This window comes from Zalophus californianus, chromosome 3 (genome assembly GCF_009762305.2).
Source record: "Zalophus californianus isolate mZalCal1 chromosome 3, mZalCal1.pri.v2, whole genome shotgun sequence".
Taxonomy (NCBI): domain Eukaryota; kingdom Metazoa; phylum Chordata; class Mammalia; order Carnivora; family Otariidae; genus Zalophus; species Zalophus californianus.
This window is the reverse complement of record NC_045597.1, coordinates 94456684-94475226: the sequence shown is the minus strand read 5'-3', so window position 1 is coordinate 94475226 and position 18543 is coordinate 94456684. Positions and strand designations below refer to the sequence as shown.

Here is an 18543-nt window from a genome sequence, read left to right as displayed (position 1 = left end):
AGGGGTCTCGCCGCTCCTGACTGGAGGGCCCTACGTGTGGCTTGCGCTGTGGGACTCCCGATGTGGACAGGCAAGGAACAGGGCGTGAAGGCCAGATGGCAGGGCCTAGAAGGAAACAGAGCTAGCGGCTGGCTAGGGAAGACTTCCAGGTCAGCTTTGGCCTGGTCCCACTTCCTGGCGACAGGGAGCGGGGAGGACATCCCAGTTTGCAGGGACAACCTGCAAAGGTACAGAGGTGAGAAATGATGCTCCTGGACCTCAGTTTCCTCACCTGCAAAATGGGGCCATACCCACCTGCAGGCTTGTGGTAAGGTGGAGGGACTGCGTGTGTAAAGCCTAGCGCACAGTAGGTGCTGAGCCAGCGTCGGTGGACCAGACTAACTAGAGCAGTGTGAGCAAGGCCACAGTGTTCAGAGATCCAAGGACACTCCCTGGAGCTCGTGAGAAGCTGTGGGCTATGAGGCTGGGGCTGGCTTGTGTGTTGGCTGAGGGCCTTGGGGGCCCGAGGGACACCATCAAAGGGGACACTTGTGGACTGAGGGCTGGAGCTGTAGCCACAGCTGCACGTTCCGGGCCATATGCAAAGCCCAATTACTGAGCAACCCCCAGAGCAGGCCACCGTTCTCAAAGCACCTACTGCAGAGGCTCCTGGGGGCATGTTGCTCGTGGTTGCTGATGGCAATGAACTGGACAAAACGCTCACTGTCGGGTGAGCCCTGGGTCCTCCCTCTGCATCATGGGTGTGCTGAACCAGGGGCTGGGTGGCTATAGGGGCCCCAGGAAGTTGGGGGAAGACCCCGGTCTGGGAGTCAGAGCCACCGTCCACGCTGTGGCTCCCTGGCCTCGGCTTCCTCCGCCGCTTGGTGAGGAGTTTGGCCGAGACACCCTCTGAGGCCCTGCCCGCCCCTGCAGCCTGTGACCCAATTTGATCCACCCCCTTCCTCCCCACAGGTGCCTATCTGCAGTGACCACCCGGATGCCAAGCGGGCCGTCTCGGAGATGGTGCAGGCCATGGGCTTCATGCCCGTGGACATGGGGTCCCTGGTCTCGGCCCGGGAGGTGGAGGCCATGCCTCTGCGCCTCCTCCCGGGCTGGAAGGTGCCCGCCCTCCTGGCCCTGGGGCTCTTCATCTTCTTCTACGTCTACAACTTCGTCCGGGACGTCCTGCAGCCCTACGTGCGGGACGGCAAGAGCAAGTTCTACAAGCTGCCCGTGTCCGTAGTCAACACGACGCTGCCGTGCGTGGCGTACGTGCTGCTGTCCCTAGTGTACCTGCCTGGCGTGCTGGCGGCCGCCCTGCAGCTGCGCCGCGGCACCAAGTACCGCCGCTTCCCCGACTGGCTGGACCATTGGCTGCAGCACCGCAAGCAGATAGGCCTGCTCAGCTTCTTCTGCGCCGCGCTGCACGCCCTCTACAGCTTCTGCCTGCCCCTGAGCCGCGTGAACCGCTACGAGGTGGTCAACCTCGCCATCAAACAGGTACGACCGGCGCGCGCAGCCCGCCCTCGGCTGCTTCTGGCCCCGCGGGGGTGCTGCACCGGCCACCGCCCGACGTGCCGAGGACCCATGAGCCCGGCGGGGCAGTGCCAGTGCTGGTGGACGCAGCCCAGGGCCGGGGGCGGGGGACGGACGCAAGACAGCTGAGAGTTTTCGAGGCTCTGTAGGAGTGCTAAGGAGAAAAGCCAAGCAGGGGAGTGTGGTGGAGCACAGTCTTGAAGCAGGTCAGGGGAGACCTTGCCGAGGTGGTGACGGGTGAGCAGAGGTGGAAGGAGGTGAGAGCGGCCAGTTTCAGCCAGTCCAGGGAGCGACAAGAGCAGAGGCTCTCAGGTGGGAGCCTCCAGGAGCCCAGGGAGGGGTGGTGGGCCAGGCCTAAGTAGTTGAAGGCAGACCAGGGGGGTCCTGAAGGCAGGGGAAGGGCTTTGGCCTTAGGCTCTGAATGAAACAGGGAGCCAGTGAAGGGTTTTGAGGAGGGGAGATTCTCTACCTGACGTTTTAACTGGCTCACTCTCGCTGCTGCAGGGAGAACAGGCAGTAGGGGTCAAAGGCACATGCTGAGAGACCCATGGCCAGGGCGGGGTGCGGGGGGGGGGGGTTGTTGCGCAGGACCCCAGACGAGAGGCCACAGGGGCCTGGAGTGATGTGGGAACAGCAGAGGGCCGGAAAGCATTGAAGGCGTATTTTGAAGCCCGAGTACACAGAATTTTGAAATAGACGGGGTACGCGGGTGGTCAAGGATGAGTCCAGTTTTTGGCCTGAGCATCTGGACGGAGGCAGTTGCCATCAGCTGAGGTGCAGAAGGCCGAAGAAGCAAGCTGTTTTGGTGTGGGGTTGGGGGGAAGCGTTAATGATTCATTCGTTTAGGAAACCCGCGTGGTGCTCTTTTGCCACAGGATTCCTGGAGAATGGAGGGCCTTACGGGCCAGGCCAGGTAGCAACCAGGTAGACCCGGTTTACAAAGCTCACAGGGCCCAATTCTGAGTCCCAGGCAACACTGCCCCACGTGCTAATCCTACCTCCAGTCCCCAGCCAGGCACATGGGGCCTTCCCGCTGCATGCAGGACATTAGTCACCCACTAGAGATTGGCCCAGGTGCCAGTGAGACCCTCATTCCAGCCTGGGTGGCCACCATAGTTCCTGTTCTTGCTTGGGAGGCAGGGATCTCCCCAGCTGTGCCCCCCATGCAGCCATCCCCTCAGAAGCCCGGCCACCTCCCAGAGCAGGAAACTGAAGTCAAGGCTGGGCCACTTCCAGAGAACCGTGGGCCTCAGCCCCCATTCACTCTTGGGGTTCCTGCTCCCCTGCTTGTAGTTTCTCAAGTGCCCTTGTCCTTCCCTGCCCATGGACACCTGGCATCACTGTGTCTGTGGGCTTAGGCTTTCCTCAGAGAAAGGAAGAACCCCAGACTTCAGGCGGAGAAGCAAGACGCCCACTGGAAATGAGAAGAAGGGAAAAATAATAGACACAAACCGTGAAAAAGAACGTGCTGCATTCCAGGTGCCATCCTAAGTGCTTCACGTACTCCCCGGAAATTCATTTAACCCTCATTCCTCTAAGGCACGTGCTAGGCTACCCTGATTTTACAGATGAGCAAACAGAAGCACAGAGAGGGTAAGTCACTTGACCAAAGTCATGCAGCCAGTAAGTGGCTGAGCTGGGATTCAGATCCAGCCATTCGACTCCAGATCCATACTCATATCCTTATTGCTTTCTATGGGGAAACTAAGTCCAAATTAGCAGTTGAGTAAATGATCCCAGAACTCAGGTCATTCCCTCATTCATTCCCTGAGCGCCGACTCTGCCAGGCCCTGGGGCCCCAGAATGGAATAAGACCGTCTCATCTCTTGCTGTAGCTGATGCTGGGGTGGGAGTGGGGGTGGCGCCTACACCTGAAGGCCAGAGCCCTAAACTCTTGCCCTCCAGCGTCACTGATTGGAACAAAGACCTTGACCTTCAGCAAGTCACAGCCCCTGTTTTGTCCTGAAGGCCCTAATACAGAGTGAGGCCTCTCCCACTGCTAATGTCTGTGATGCTCTTTGATGATATTTTCTTCTAAAATGAGCCAGCCCGCTCAGCAGGAGGCTCTGTGTGGCTTCTCAGGGACTGGCACAATGTTTGCTGCCCAGGAGGTGGCAGATCTGGGTGGCAGGTGTTTCAGGCGGTGGGCGGTGAAGAGGGTAATGCCTCCTACCCCCTAGAGCACAAGGCAGACCCCTGTGCCCTCCCTTCCCCCATCCACCCTCTGATTGCCATTCTCTAAATTCTCTAGCCTGCCAGTGTTCTGCTTGATACTATGTTAACCCAGTTTTGCCACGATGCAAATACCAGAGCGCAGAGGGGCAAGTGAGAGGTAATTTTGCCGGAGTTCCCAAGCCCTGTAGGGCTGCAACCCGCACCCCCCCCCCCCACTGATGGAGGTGGCCAGGCAACCATCCCTCCCACAGGACAGAATCACTTGGAGACAGTGAAGGCCTGTCATGCAAAGGGGCTTTCACTTGTCCTGTAGAGTTCTGGAGGGTAGAGCCAGGGCTGAAGCCAGGGCAGAAGTGAGTGTGTTGGGGACGAGGAGGAGTTAGAAGGATGGGGAGGGCGGAGGCTGACACAGGGCAGGGCAGCCCAGCAGTGGTGAGTCGCCTGAACCTGGAGGTGTTGGAGAGGCTAGAGAGTCTGCAGGTCACCCCCGCCCTCAGGCCCTGAGACTGGACCACTGAGAGGCTGTTCTGCATTCAGCCCCTAACTTCAGGCTCCTGCCTGACGCGTGACTTTTCCAGCCTGCCCTCAGGCCCTCCTCACCATCCCGGCTGCCCCGCTGGGCCTTAGGGGAAAGGGACCAGGTTAGCCCGGGCACAGGAAACTCTCCGCGGTCCCCTTCAATCCCCTGAGTCGCAGATTTGGAAACAGAGCAGCATCTCAGCTACAGAGAGAGTCTCTGAGACCGTTTATTGACGGTAGTATCACCTACAATACCTAATATTTGTACAGTGCTTTCTGATTTGCTTGTGTGGCCCCCTAGAAATGCATTTCAAGATCAAAAACAAGATCAAAGATGGGGCGCCTGGGTGGCTCAGATGGTTAAGCGTCTGCCTACGGCTCAGGTCATGATCCCGGGGTCCTGGGATCGAGCCCCGCATCGGGCTCCCTGCTCAGCGGGAAGCCTGCTTCTCCCCCTCCTTCTGCTTCTCCCTCTGCTCATGTTCTCTCTCTCTGTGTGTGTGTCTCTGTGTCTCGAATGAATAAATGAAAAATTCTTAAAAAAAAAAGATCAAAGAAAATGTAACCCACATACTGTTTTCTCCTTGCCTTTGCCCCCATCCGCGGCTAGGCGCTGTTGGAGAGTCTAAAATTTGCATCTTACCATGTCCCTGCTGAAAAGCAGCTCAGTGATCCCCCACCGTCCTCAGGGTAATGAGAGACCCTTCACAGGACAGCTATGCTCTCCCCACCACACACTGCTCCTGTCTTGTCCTCTGAGTGGCCACAGCTCGTTCCTCCTGGCCCGGACCCCCCACCCTGGGACACCCTGGGACCATCCGACAAACTTGTATTTCTCTTTTATTTTGTTTTTAAAGATTTTTATTTATTTACTTGAGAGAGAGAGAGAGCACAAGTGGGGGAAAGAGAGGAGCAGACTCCCCGCTAAGCAGGGAGCCCAACACGGGGCTCGATCCCAAGACCCCGGGATCATGACCTGAGCCGAAGGCAGACGCTTAACCAACTGAGCCACACGGCACCCCTGTATTTCTCTTATAAAACTCTGCCTCCGTTCAGCTCCTCCTGCCTGTCTTGCCCATTCCCCGTACCCACCTCTATAATCTGTTGTATTTTGTCCATGCTTCTGTGATGTTGATCATGCAGCACTTGTCTGTCTTCTGCCCCCATTCAGTTCTGTGACTGGGCCTTCCACCCCTTGAGGTCCGTGGCTCCTGAGAGATTCCCAGCGCACGTTCATGGAGCGGCTGTTAAACTAGCCACCATGAAGCCAGTACAAGGCATCTCTTAGGAGGAGAACATGTAGGGCTTAGGGCAAGAACTAGTCTAACTTCCCAGCTGCTGTTAAAAACAGCACCAGCCATTTATTGTACTAATCACCTACTGTGTGCCAGTCATATGCGACTCGTTGCACAAACATCATCCTTTTTCCCCCTGTGATAACACGGCCAGAAAGAGGCCCCGGTTAGCCAGGGAAGGGACTGCCCAGGGTCTCGTGACTGCCCCCTAGTGGCAGCATCAGCATGGAGCCCGGCCTGGGGACTGAAGCCGTTGTCCTATTACCAAAGGCTGCCTCTTCTATGTCCGTATCCCCCTTCTCTGGGTTTGCCTGGGGGTCAGCACCACCCTCTTCCCACACTCTGACCACCCTTGGGACAAGGAGAGGGGCTCATGCCACAGCCTCACTGGTCCTCCTGCCCCGGGGTTCTTCAGGCTGCAGCCTGCAACCCACGGGGAAAGGAAAGCCTACACGTGAACACCACTATTCCATCTCCTGTCGGCGAGCACTATCCTTGTCATTCTCAAGGTGGCCAACTGGATGAGCTGTGAATGTGGGAGAATTACCAGGGGAGTGAAGAGCTGTTGAATCGACATTCCAGGTAGCCGTGGGTGACACTGGGCACTGGGGAGCCCTGAGTCCAGCACGGTGGCCCAGCCGGTTGGTGAGAATCCCACAGGCTATTGAAGGCGGCCGGGCTGCAGATCCTCAATCAGGTTCCTCACCACCCATTGCTCCGCTGCCCACCTCACCCCACCGCTTCCCAGAGTCATTGCAGAGTGGAAATTATTAGAGGAAAAAAACAAGACATTTTGCAAGCAAGTGTGGTATGTGTGTGTAATCATCCAGACTCTGACTTGTGACATTAACCGCCTGATCTTACCGAAACGCAGAGAGGAATGACTAATGAAGTCTATCTGAAGAACAAACAATTTGCAATGAGATGACTTACTTAGTGACAGTTGTCAACACCTCGAAGGGGTGAGTAAGACTCGGAGCCGAGTTAGGCAGGAGACCTCGCCGCCCTCTGCGGGGCAGTGTCAGTCAGAGCCTTCCGGCGTGTTTGGTACACAAGCCCAGTTATGGGATCGTAGACATCACCTCTCCCAGCCCGCAGCCGAGGCCCAGAGCCAGGGTTGCCCACAGTCACATACGACTTGTGGTCAGGATGAGAACCCAAGTCCCCAGACTCCTGGTCCTTTTGTGGCTTAAGGACACCGACATGAGCCAGCCTGCCCTAAAATAGAACCGAGGCCATCGTGTTTCTCAATTGCAGGAAAAGCACCCGGGGGATGGCATTTTCTCAGTTTCTTTAAGCTTCGTCTCATCAGCTTTTCAACCATTTTGCTCGGCCCACCAGACTCATTTTTAATACTGTGTCTGGTAACTGGGCCTGGGTTTTTTGTTTTATTTTGTTTTGTTTTTTTCCTGCTGAAAGAGTTTCTCACAAACTTCTATGAGTCATTCTATTTTGCAAAGCAGAGACCAGCCTGCTAAGGCAGAGCCACATTTCCTAATAGAAAATACTGTTCCTTGATCTGCTGCTAGAATGAAAGGACCAGCATTTCATGGGGTTTCTCAGAGAACACCTTGACTTCCAGGAACTCTGCTATCTGGTCTGGTTGGCAAATGACGGTTCCAACGGAAAGACCTTAACAAAAGCTTCCTCGAGTGTGTGCGCCGTATGAGGGAGTGCCGGCCGGGCTGGGAGTGAGGAGGCGGGGGTTAGAAATCTCCGGGCCCGCAGGGGCTCCCCGATTTGTGTCTACCTCTTGCTCACTGGGGGATCCCAGAGCTCCGGGAGGGCAGGCACCCTGGCTCCCTGCAGCCCAGGGCACAGCACACAGCAGGTGCTCCATATGTGCTCACGACTTGGTGATGGTGATAGATGTCAGTCTCTGTAGCCTGGCAACGGTTGAGCCAAAGCTATATTCCTCAGGTAGAAATGGGGAACCGAGTGGGAAGTCAGGAGCTGGTGGCTTTGAGTCAGGAAATGTGGAGGGATCTAGTGTCTCCATGCGTCTTTGTGTGCCCTGAGTGGAAGCCGGTGGTCAGCATGGCTTATTGGGCTGGTTGACTGGCCCCAGGAAGATTTGAGAAAGCCAAGACCCAGACTGCCTGGGTCCCAATCCCAGCTCTACCCTCTACTGCCCTGTGCATGACCTTGGGAAAATGACTTGATCCTTGTGCCTCGTTTCCCTCATCTGTAAAATGGGGATCATAGTGCACCCTACCTCGTGGGGTTGTTGAGGATTAGAGGAGCTGCTGCCTGAAAAACACTTAGAATGGGACCAGGCCCATGTGGGACGTGGTGGGAGTGTTAATCATCACAGTGTTTCTCCGGCCCTAAGCTACCCTGTCGCCCACACCCCGGGGCACCAACCTCTGCCACTGTGCTCATGGTTCCCCCCCCCCGACATCAGGTCCTGGCCAACAAGAGTCACCTGTGGATCGAGGAGGAAGTCTGGCGGATGGAGATCTACCTCTCCCTGGGAGTGCTGGCCCTTGGCACGCTGTCCCTGCTGGCTGTCACGTCCCTGCCCTCCATTGCAAACTCGCTCAACTGGAGAGAGTTCAGCTTCGTTCAGGTAAAGTAGTTCTGCCTGTGCTGGTGAGCCTCAGCTCGCGTGGCGCTGGCCCTGACCCTCCATGAACCAGCTTGACTTTCATAATCCGTGTGACACGACCACTCCTTCAGACGCCGGGGACTTCCCGAGCCTTGAGGGCTCCCCCCAAGTCTCCCGATAAAGGGGCTGCAGGACAAGCTCATCATCTGGGGAAGCCAGACATAGACATGTGAAAAAATTAGACAAGGGAACAGTGAACCCTGGACTAAACACTCTCCATTCCTACAGTTCTTGAGCTTCCCAAACAAAATTGCATGATTTTGTGCAGTCATTGCATATCTCACTGGTCTAGCTAGCAGTCAGTGAGCCAGTGAGGGAGCCCCGCCGACCACTCAGCAACCTCCTCTCACGCGGCTCTCTGGTCCCCTTTAGCCCCTTGATTCATACAGGGCCAAAGAGGAGGTGAGCATTAGGATCACCGGTTTATCGGGGCTAAAACTTAGCATGTCCCGAAGGACACCATTCCTGTGAGACATCAGAGAAAAGGAGATCTGTAGTCAAATAAATTTGAGAAAAGATCTGCCTTCCCTAAGATATTCACAATGCACTTTGGCACATCAAAGATTCTGGTAGCATCTACCACAAACCAACCCTGTTAACCAGACTTATTTGAGCATGAACACCCTCCCTCCCCCCACTTTTGGGGGTTTGGTTTTTTGTCTTGTTTTTGGTTTTCAGAGTATGGCAACTTTACTCCACCAAACACCGTTTAGGAAATGCTGCTAATAGCACAGGGCCTTTATGCAGGTATTCCTTCGGGAGGTGTTTATTGAGCACTTACTGCATGCCAGGCATTGTGTTAGGCCTCCAATGCGATAGGGAACAAGACAGGCAGAGCCACGTTTCAGTCACAAGGCCAACTGAGACAGGGACAGTTTTTACACTGCTTTGGCATCCCCCACTGTTCTCTATACAAAGTACGCGGTCAGCCTGCAAGTGTTGGCGGATTAACTCATCCCCTCCGTGGATAGGTGGTGACTAATACTGGATTCTGCCATTGATACTGGATCAGGGCAGAGAACAGCGCTCATATCCACCCCCAGTATCAACAAAAATCTGTCACATCTCTTCTCTGTGTGGTGAGGACATAGTACAGGATTCACAGAGGGACGCTGACCGTGCAGTGCTCTTATGTAATCCAAATTAACTGTTCCCGAATGGGGACGCTAACATACCTAGAACAAAACACAGTTGTGGTTGTTTTGGGTCTGTTTTTTTTGTTTTTTGTTTTGTTTTGTTTTGTTTTTTGAAGTCTCTCTGTTTCTGAATCTCACTGGCTCTGCTCATCTCGGAAGGCCTCCGGAGGAATGCTCAGGGCTGACACATGCCGGCAGCAGAGGGGGAAAACAGAATTTTATTTATCTGCCACTAATCCCCATGTGTCGCACACCCAAATCTCGGATTTTCCTGTTCCTGCTTGGAGTATCCTGCGGTGCCTGGTTTATCCACAATTAAAACAGACTGCAGGTCGCTCCCTTCACCGAAAAGTTGCTCCGTTAAGCAGCTGTAGGTTACAAGCCCGGTTCTGGCTGCCGGGGAAAGCCAGAGGATTTGATTTTGTTAGCGAAAGCGGACTGGAACCTGAGGAGCCGTGCTCGACTTTACCTACTGAAGAGTTGAAATGTAAATATGGAAGTCCCTCGGCCACTGCAAGAACAGTGGGGGGGTTGCAAGGCTGGGAGCTGGGTAAGAAAGGCAGGGTTTTACTTGGGGAAGTCAAATGCCCACAGTCTGTCCATGAGAACAAACGCTCTGTCTCCCGAGAGCGCTAATATAGGGAGGAGGAAGTCAGCGCCCAGAGCCTGGGGTCCAGCTCTGCGTCCCCCTGTCGCAGCTCTGGAATCGTGGGCAGGTGACGAACCCCACCCGAACCTCACCTTACCTGTAAGATGGAGTTAATGCCCACGGAGGTGTCATGAACCACCGTGAGAAAAACGACATGTGGCAGAAAGTAGAAAGTATTTTGCTATTATTCTTAGGGTATGCGGCCACATTTCCATTACCCCTGACTAAGCGACCAACCACCCATTTCTGAGTTCACGAGCAGCCAAGAGACTCCCGCCCTGGGCGTCAGAATGGTCCAGGGCTGGGTTTGCAAACCGCGGTCAGTACTCACTGGTGGGTGGTGAAATGAATTTTTTTTTAATGTTGATTTTCTCTTTTTTCTTTTCTTTTTGTCTTTTTTTTTTTTAAGATTTTATTTATTTATTTGACAGAGACAGCGAGAGAGGGAACACAAGCAGGGGGGAGTGGGAAAGGGAGAAGCAGGCTTCCTGTGGAGCAGGGAGCCCAATGCGGGGCTCGATCCCAGGACCCTGGGACCATGACCTGAGCCGAAGGCAGACACCTAACGACTGAACCACCCAGGTGGCCCACAACCAGCTTTTTTTTAAAAAAAATAATGTTACGAAAATGTCAGAGGGCTTTGCATGGTCTAAGAATAGATTTTTTTTCAATTATATTGATTCGATAGTTATATTTACATATGTGGCGTACCTGGTTGTGTCCAGGACAGTAATGAAAAGTGTGGTTCTTACTGCAAGCCACCATCTCCAAGTTTGAAGTCACAGAGCTCTTTTGGAGAATGACAGATACCCAGACCCACCCCTGACCTACGGACTCAGATGTCCAAGCAGTCTGTTTTCGTGAGCTCCTTGGGTGACAGGCACTGTGTGGTAACCACTGGGGTGGCGGACCGAGGTTGTGGAGCCAGCAGATTCTGGGTTTCAGTCCCAAGCCCGCCGGTGCCCCGACCCCGTCTCCTCCCGCTACCGCGCACGACCACAGGGGGTCACCAGGGCTGAGCAGCTGGCTGTGGAGAGCCGTGCTTCTCCATGGACTTGGCCTGACTCCTGGGTCTATGATGGTTTATGGAACCAAAAGTCATCAAAACAGTGTGTGGACTCTATAGTGGTGACTTGTGTTTATGTTTATCCTTTTGTTCCTGAGGCTGGTTTCAAAGGTTTAAATTTGAGGTTTTGTGGTTATGGCTTTATGGCTTTGGTTTGGTCTTGGTGTGCTCACTGCTCGAAGTTAGCCAGCTAAACATTGTTAGGTTGCAGAATTGCCAGGTCAGGGCCTCTCACCTGCACAGAGACATGAGGGTTCTCCTCTAGCAGCTCAGTTCTGCCCCAGAGTTAGAAGGACTTCCCGTGACCTCGCCCACTCTAGCCACCTGCCTGAAATAATGACAGGCCAGCTCTGACCCCAGCTCCGTGAACGATCGTCCAACAGCCCCTCTACACCACAGTAAGTGACCAAGAGCAGGAGCCACCGACAACCTGGCTGTTTCTTTTTTGCTAACAAGTTTACATACAATATAAAGGGCCTTAGCTTGGGGAGTGCGGGGGGCGGGGGGGGGGGGGCGTTGTGGGGGGGGGGCGGTGTGGGCTGATTGTTGTTTCAGATTGTTGCCAAGGAGAGAGAGTGTGAGGAAAACAAACTCACTGGAACCATCTAGGTGTCCCATTGGGATTGCAAAGTCCAAATGCCCTTTGTTACTGGCTGATCTTTGGCTGTCAGCCCTCTCTGTAAACCATTAGCCTGAGGCTGGGGCTTCCTGCCATCTGTCACCATGGAATTTTGGATAGCGAAAGGATGGGGATGCAGCAATGGGAGCAGCATCTTGGTGCCCTCCCAGTGCACGTCCACATTGTCTAGCACAATACATCACTCCAAATTAGGGGCTGGGGATGCTGGCCCACGTGGGTCAAACACTGGAGCTCTAGGACATGTCCCTAAAGGAAATGCTGAGGCCTCCCCGGGGGGCCACCAGGGCTAGGTCCCTCGGCCTGGGTGGGTTCCCATTTCTTCAGCATCTGGGGAAGCCCCATGAGGCTTCAGTGGATCTTTGTGGAAGGCACACATAGTATCAGGTCCATCCTAATCAAATAGCCTGGGCAGAGGGACACACAGAGGCTTCTCATCCTGATGCTGGAAAGGCTTGCGTGATGAGAGTCCCCTAAATTAGTTGTTCTTAGTCCTTACTGCACATTAGCATCATCACTGAATTTCTAAAAGCTAATGATGCCTGAGCCCCACCCCAAACCAATCTCATGTGCATTTCCGGGCCGGGCTTGGGCATTCATCTTTTTCCCAAGCTCCCCATTATTTTACCCTGGAGCCGGATGTGAAAACCGCAGTCTCAGACTCAGGGGTAAAAGGCACTTCCCAGCCATCTGAGCAAAGCCCAGTAAATCCATGTGAGTAAGGGGAGCCACGGTTTGGGGCCGGACAGCTGGTTGGGAATGTCAGGGCAGTTGTCCAGCTTGTTCAAGATTTATTTCTGATGGTCAGTGCTAGGGACCTTCCCTTCCCTCTCAATTCTTTTTATTGTAGTAAAATAACGTAACACAAAATTTACTCTCTTAACCATTAAGTGTACAGTTCAGTGATACTAAGTACATCCCCACTGTGGGGCAACCATCCCCACCATCCATCTGCAGAGCTCTTTCCCGTCTTGCAACACTCTGTCCCCATGAATCACTAACTCCCCACGGTCCCCTTCCCCAGCCCCTGGCGACCGCCATTCCACTCTCTGTCTCTATGACTTCACCAGCTCATATAAGACAATCCTACAGTATTTGTCTTTTTTGTGTCCAGCTGACTTCACGGAGCATCATGTCCTCAAGGTCCGCTCATGTCACACCAAGGTGTCAGAACTGCCTTCCTCTTTAAGGCTGAATAATATTCCACTGTTTAGAACTATCCCGTTTTGCTTGTCCATTCTTCTGCTGATGGGCACTTGGGCTGCCTCCATGTTTCGGCGACTGTGAGTATAGGGTGTCCACATATCTCTTCAGGACCCTGCTTTCCATTCCTTTGGGGTACAGGTCAGAAGTAGGAGCACTCGAGTGTGCGGTAATTGTATTTTTAATTTATTCAGGAACCGCCCCCCACCTTGCACGCAGCTGCACCTACCCACAGTGCGCAAGGCTTCCAGTTTCTCCACATCCTCTCAACCTTGTTTTCTGGGTTTTTGACTGTAGCCATCCTCATGGGTGTGAGGCGACATCTCATTGTGGTTTAGACCTGCATTTCCCTGATGATGAGTGACGTTGAGCATCTCTTCGTGCGCTTATTGGCCATTTCGTACGTCTTCTTTGGAGAAATTTCTATTCAAGTACTTTGCCTATTTTTGAAATGGGGTGCTTGGTTTTCTGTCATTGAGTTTGGGAGTTCTCTATACAGTTTGGATATTAATCCCAAATAGTTCCTCAGTGCTGGAGACCTTCTTAACCCCAGTCTTCAATATCGACAGATCAGAACTTTTAGACAAAGTGGGTGTGGTTCAGAAGTTTCAAGGAGATTTGGAATTCTTGATAGATACATCTAGAAGTGACGAGGAGCTGGTTGTGACTCGCAGTCAGGGAGCCTTCTATTTTGGGGGATGACCGTTTTAATATGACATAACTGTGGGTAGAAGCACAGAGCCACCCCATGGCTCTTCCCGACAGGCTGTGTGGAGCCAGGAAATTGTTAAAGATGGGATAAAAACATCTTCTAAGTTACTGAAAGCCAAGAAAACACAGAGATGGCTAGGAAGGCTAGAAACTGGGGACCTTTTGGCAACTAGTGTTTTTTAGGGGCCAAAAATGCTGTACCTCGGAACCTATCTATGAACATATAGTGTAGAGCCATTAGAAAATGTTTTGTTTTTTTCATAGAAGTATTGAGAGCAATTCTTCCGAACAGTGTTCTTCCACGTACCGAGGTTGACCATCCTGGCATAGGCAAGGCGTCCCCCACAATAGAGAGGAGCAAGAATGAGGCATGGTAGCAGAATCAGACCCACTTAGAACCGTGCCGGAGGGGAGTGCAAGCAAGACAGTGTCTCTCAACCAAACCCCCTGGATCAATGCTGACAAGTGGGGCTAGAAGGAAATCCAGGAGGCCCAACTGTAGCTTCTCTGTGGAAAGCTCCAAGCCAACCTGTAAAGAGTACCCCGAGGTACCGTCATACTGCCACATTTCAATTAAGCCCTTCCAGTGTCTCCTTGGAGAAAATGCATATGTGTTCATGGCTTGATGAGTCACTGCTATTTTCATTCCTTATGTAATAAACACAGGGCTCTCCTGCCCCAGATCTCTCAGTGGTTCCTTGGTGCTTACGGAATACAGTCAGAACCGCCCAGTGCTTCTCTGTGCCTTCCACAAAGCCCTGCCCCTTGCTGCGCCAAGCTCTCCATCATCCCTGGCTTCTCTGGCGGCTGCAGAATGCCCATCTATATAGCGCTTCCCCCACATCTCCAACTTTAGCTTTGGGGACCATTTACTTGTCACTGAGGCTCAGTTAGTGGCTTGCCCAGGGTCACAGTGTCATTTGAGTAGACTCTGGAATGCCTCATTTGTTGTCCACAAGAAACTGCCAAAGATTCCAAGGCTAGAGCTACAGATCAGCACTTCCCAGCTATTTCCATGCCCCGGCTCCCGTGGAAAGTCAGGATTGTATAGCCCTTGGGGTGATGAAGAGCTGCTCTTGGCTGGAGGTGGCGCACAGAAGCCCACCTGTGGCTCAAGGGCTGGGACGTTCACCTTCCCTGCAGGATGGCCTAAACTGCTTCCGTTTGGGTTTGTGACTGTCCCGGTCTCCATGCGGTACCCACTCCCTTCTAGGCAAGAGAGGAACCTGGCGGGGTTTCCATCTGAGGTGTTGATGAGTCAGGGTGTGGGTAGGAGGGGAGGGACCAGCCCCCACCAAGAGCATCTACATGATGCTCGAAAGCCGAGGGCTTCACAGAGAGTGTCAGGTCACCCGGCCTACAGGCCTCGGAGCCACCCTCACTACTGGTGCCAAATCCACATGCCAAGTACGTTTGTTACTTTGTGTCCATGTTTAAATCAACTTCAAACCAATTCAGTTTTTTATCTGGCCTCATCTTAGGCCAGATATTATTGGTGAAATTATGGCTTGGGTAGCTGTCAGACATCTGTTACTCTACTATACATTAAACTATGCACAAAACTAGTAAAATGTTTTTAAACGTCGTTGAACTTCATTCCATCTAAAGTCCACCAGAGGTACGAATAACACAGGTTGAGGAAAAGCAGCATCATTTACCAGATCCTCATGATTTAGTCGATCCTTACACACCTGCAGGGTAGAGGCATTATTCTCATTTTTCTGTTGGGGAAACTGAGGCTCAGAGCATTTGGACAGGGCTGGGATTGGAACCCAGAGTCTCGACTACCAGAGCAGTCCTCCTTTCTCCCCCTCAGCCAGGCAGGCAGAAGAGCCCTTGGTGGAATCACCCCGTGTCACCACCCTGGCCCTAACTCCATCCTTCCTTTCTCCTGCAGTCGACCCTGGGCTTTGTGGCCCTGGTGCTGAGCACCCTGCACACACTCACCTATGGCTGGACCCGTGCCTTCGAAGACAGCCATTACAAGTTCTACCTGCCTCCCACGTTCACGCTCACACTGCTCGTGCCCTGTGTCGTGATCCTGGCCAAAGGCCTGTTCCTGCTCCCCTGCTTCAGCCGCAGGCTCTCCAAAATCCGGAGGGGCTGGGAGAAGGATGGTGGCGTCAAGTTTACTCTGCCCATGGACCACGCCCTGGCCCAGAAGACGAGCCACGTGTGAGGTGCCTGCCTCTGACCCCAGAAACCAGACACGGGCAGGACAGTGCCCTGGGCCTGTCAGGGCTGCTTTTCTGGGTCATGCGGTCTGGTGAAATTATGCGCCAAGTGGTGGTTCGAGGTCTGAATTCCTGGGACCCACATGTATGCGGTAATATTCAGAATGGCACACGCACAGGTGTGACATATATGTTCATATAGATTTCATATATATAACGGGATTTGCATTTATACTTACTTAGCTAAAAAGTTGAGTCCCTGAGATTTCAACTTGTAGATTTAAAAGCCAGTGCCAGACGTTAGGAGAACAGCACCTCACCCTATGGGGATCGCTGCAGGGACGGACACACACTCTGCACAGAAAAGGCGGTGAGTGGCTTGTACCTTGGTGGATTCGATCCATTTGTGTTCCCACTCCCTTTTTGCTGCTTTCCCGAGGCTTTTGCAGAGCCGGGGCTCTAAGGGGGCAGATAAGAGCGCGGCCTGGAGCCAGATTTGGTGCACTGGGCTAAAGAGTCTCCAGCAAGCAAGCAGAGCAGGGGGAGGCCTCCGCCCTCATTCACCTTCGGCAGCAGCAGGAGGTCAGGGCCCGTGGGGGGTGAGGCTGCTGTCTGTACCCTGGGAGCCAATTGTTGAGTGGTCCTTTGCCAGGTCGAGGGGGCAGGGGGATCGGGGCCCAAGCTGATCTCCCCAGTCCTCCCTGAGCTGGGGAGATTTTTTTTTTCCCTGAAAGTCCGAAGTCACCACAGGGGCGGCACATTGATCTCTTGTGGGAGTGTGAAGTCACCTCCGTGCAGGAGCTACTAATGAACCATCTTGAGAACAAGTGTAATTTCTTTCCCTCCTTTAAGTTGGTGATGACCGCTCTTTAAACCACTGTGCCTTCTCACCTTTCAGATCATTAGTGCGGATATCTCTTAGGAAGGCCCAGAGCAGGCCCTCTAAAAGTCAGCCCGAGGGGGAGGGGAAAACAAGGCAGACAGCGCTCAGCATCCCAACTAAGGCTTTCCTGGGCCCCACCCAGCACACGGAAGGACTGATTGTCTCCACTGAATCCGTCCCGTGGAAAAACACGGGGGACCTCATCGGTATGTCCCCGCTGCTGCTGCCGGGCAGAGAACCAGCCAGAAAACCACACTGGCTCCAAGTTCCCCACTGCTCCAGGGAAACAGGGAGAACGTGGGCAACAGGACACCCCAAGAATCACCAACCCCAGGCGGTCACACTTCAGAATCATTGGGGAGGGTCTTTTCTACCAAAGCTACAAACTTGAAGTGCTGCTACCCCAAAGCACAAGAGGCTGGACCACAGCCAGGGTCATAGGACGCATGTCCTCAAATCCCATGCTTGTTCCTATTGAAACCGCTTTTATGTCCCCTGTGGAGAAAAAGCTGTTTTGGGCTGAGCCCCCGCACCCTAGAACCAGGATGATCTGTCACCTCCACAAAAAAAGCACCTATGAACACAAAGGGGATAAAGCCCCAATGGAAGACACAAGTGAGGCAAACGCTGAACTCTGCTCTGAATGGGGAGCTCTGGTCATGCTTATGGCTCAGGTCTTCCCGGCCAGAGGGCATCTTAGGAACAGAGAGTCGAGCCAGCAAAGGCTAATAAGACCCCTGTGAGAAGAGGAGGTCCCTGCTTCCCTCAGGGAGGCCTCAGGAGCCCATGTCTGTAGAGCACATTAGGGTCCTTTAGTGAAAAGGGGGGGAAAAAAAAAAAGCCAAGTGCAAGAATATCTCATTAGGCCAGTGACTGATGGAGGGAAGGCGGTGCAGGCGAAGCTGTGTGCTTCCTGCTGATGTTTTCCATCTGCTGCTTCAAGGCTGAGCGGCAGAAGCTTGTCTTCCAAATGGGCCCCGATGGAGCGGCCGCCGAGTTCCTCGGAGAAGCTCACTGGAAAGGAGGCAGGCGAAGCACAGATTCCAGCATTCGATTCATAAAATGAGGGCCCGTGCATTTCCTGCTGATTGGAAGCAGGGAGAACAGGGGCACCTGGGATCCACTAGGGCTCTCCAACCCCAGTCAGTATTGGCTGCCTTCCTTCTCCAGCCCTCCCTGGGCCCAGGGAATTTCCTTATACCAAAGATGCTGACATCCAGCAACATCCAGTATGCTCCCTCCCCTTCCCTGCCCACCTCCTGCTGCAGGTGCTCCTAGGGGAGGGAACTGGTTCCAAGGTGGGTGGCAGGAGGGAACAAGTGCAGCAGAGGACCTGGCTGCCTACCAGCTGGACAATCAACTCATGAAAGGCAGGATGTGCTGTGTGCTTGGGCTTGATCTGGTGTCTGTTGCTCTTCCCTACCTCACCAGGCAGCTGGCAACAGCATCCCCATGAGAGCAAGTCACTCCCTTTCAGCCTGGTAAACTCTGTGTGCCTCTGGGTACAAAAGTGCCTGAACCAATGTGCTCCAGAAGTCCTAAATGCCATGGTCTGAGGTTGACGTTTAAAATCAATGCCACTGAAACAGTCTGTGTATTTTGCGTTTACCTTGTAGAGCTTGTCTAAGAAGCAGCAAAAATAAACACCTAACCTTCTGTGAATTTCAGGCTTTTATTTCTGTCCTGCCGATCACTGCCCACTCATTCATTCATTGGCTCCATGAGCCTTCTGATTGGCGCTTGCTCTGAGTCAGGCAGTATGCAAGGTGGGGCACAGAATGATCTGGGCTAGAGCTCACCTCTGAGGAAGGACAGGCATGCAGACCTACAGCAACAGGCTAGGAAGGACAGACGAGATCCAGGCGACAACGTGGTGGGGGTGGGGGATGGGGATCGGTTGTGTGTGCGAAAGGAGCCCCCTAACCAAAGCCAGTGGAGTCAGGGGAAGGCTTCCCAGAGGAAGCAGTGTCTG

The 18543-nt window shown here is 53.5% G+C and overlaps 1 protein-coding gene across 5 annotated transcripts in view; it reads left to right on the top strand.

Annotated features, from left to right (window-relative positions):
- Positions 1-18233, top strand: part of STEAP3 (STEAP3 metalloreductase) — a 56360-nt gene extending 38127 nt beyond the window's left edge. For all 5 annotated transcript variants that reach the window (XM_027589507.2, XM_027589509.2, XM_027589511.2 and 2 more), the window contains exons 3-5: positions 952-1479; positions 7909-8073; positions 15412-18233. In XM_027589507.2, coding sequence (XP_027445308.1) covers positions 952-1479; positions 7909-8073; positions 15412-15693 — 975 coding nt within the window. In that variant the 3' untranslated portion in view covers positions 15694-18233. The remainder of the gene's footprint in view (positions 1-951; positions 1480-7908; positions 8074-15411) is intronic.
- Positions 18234-18543: the final 310 nt, after the last annotated feature.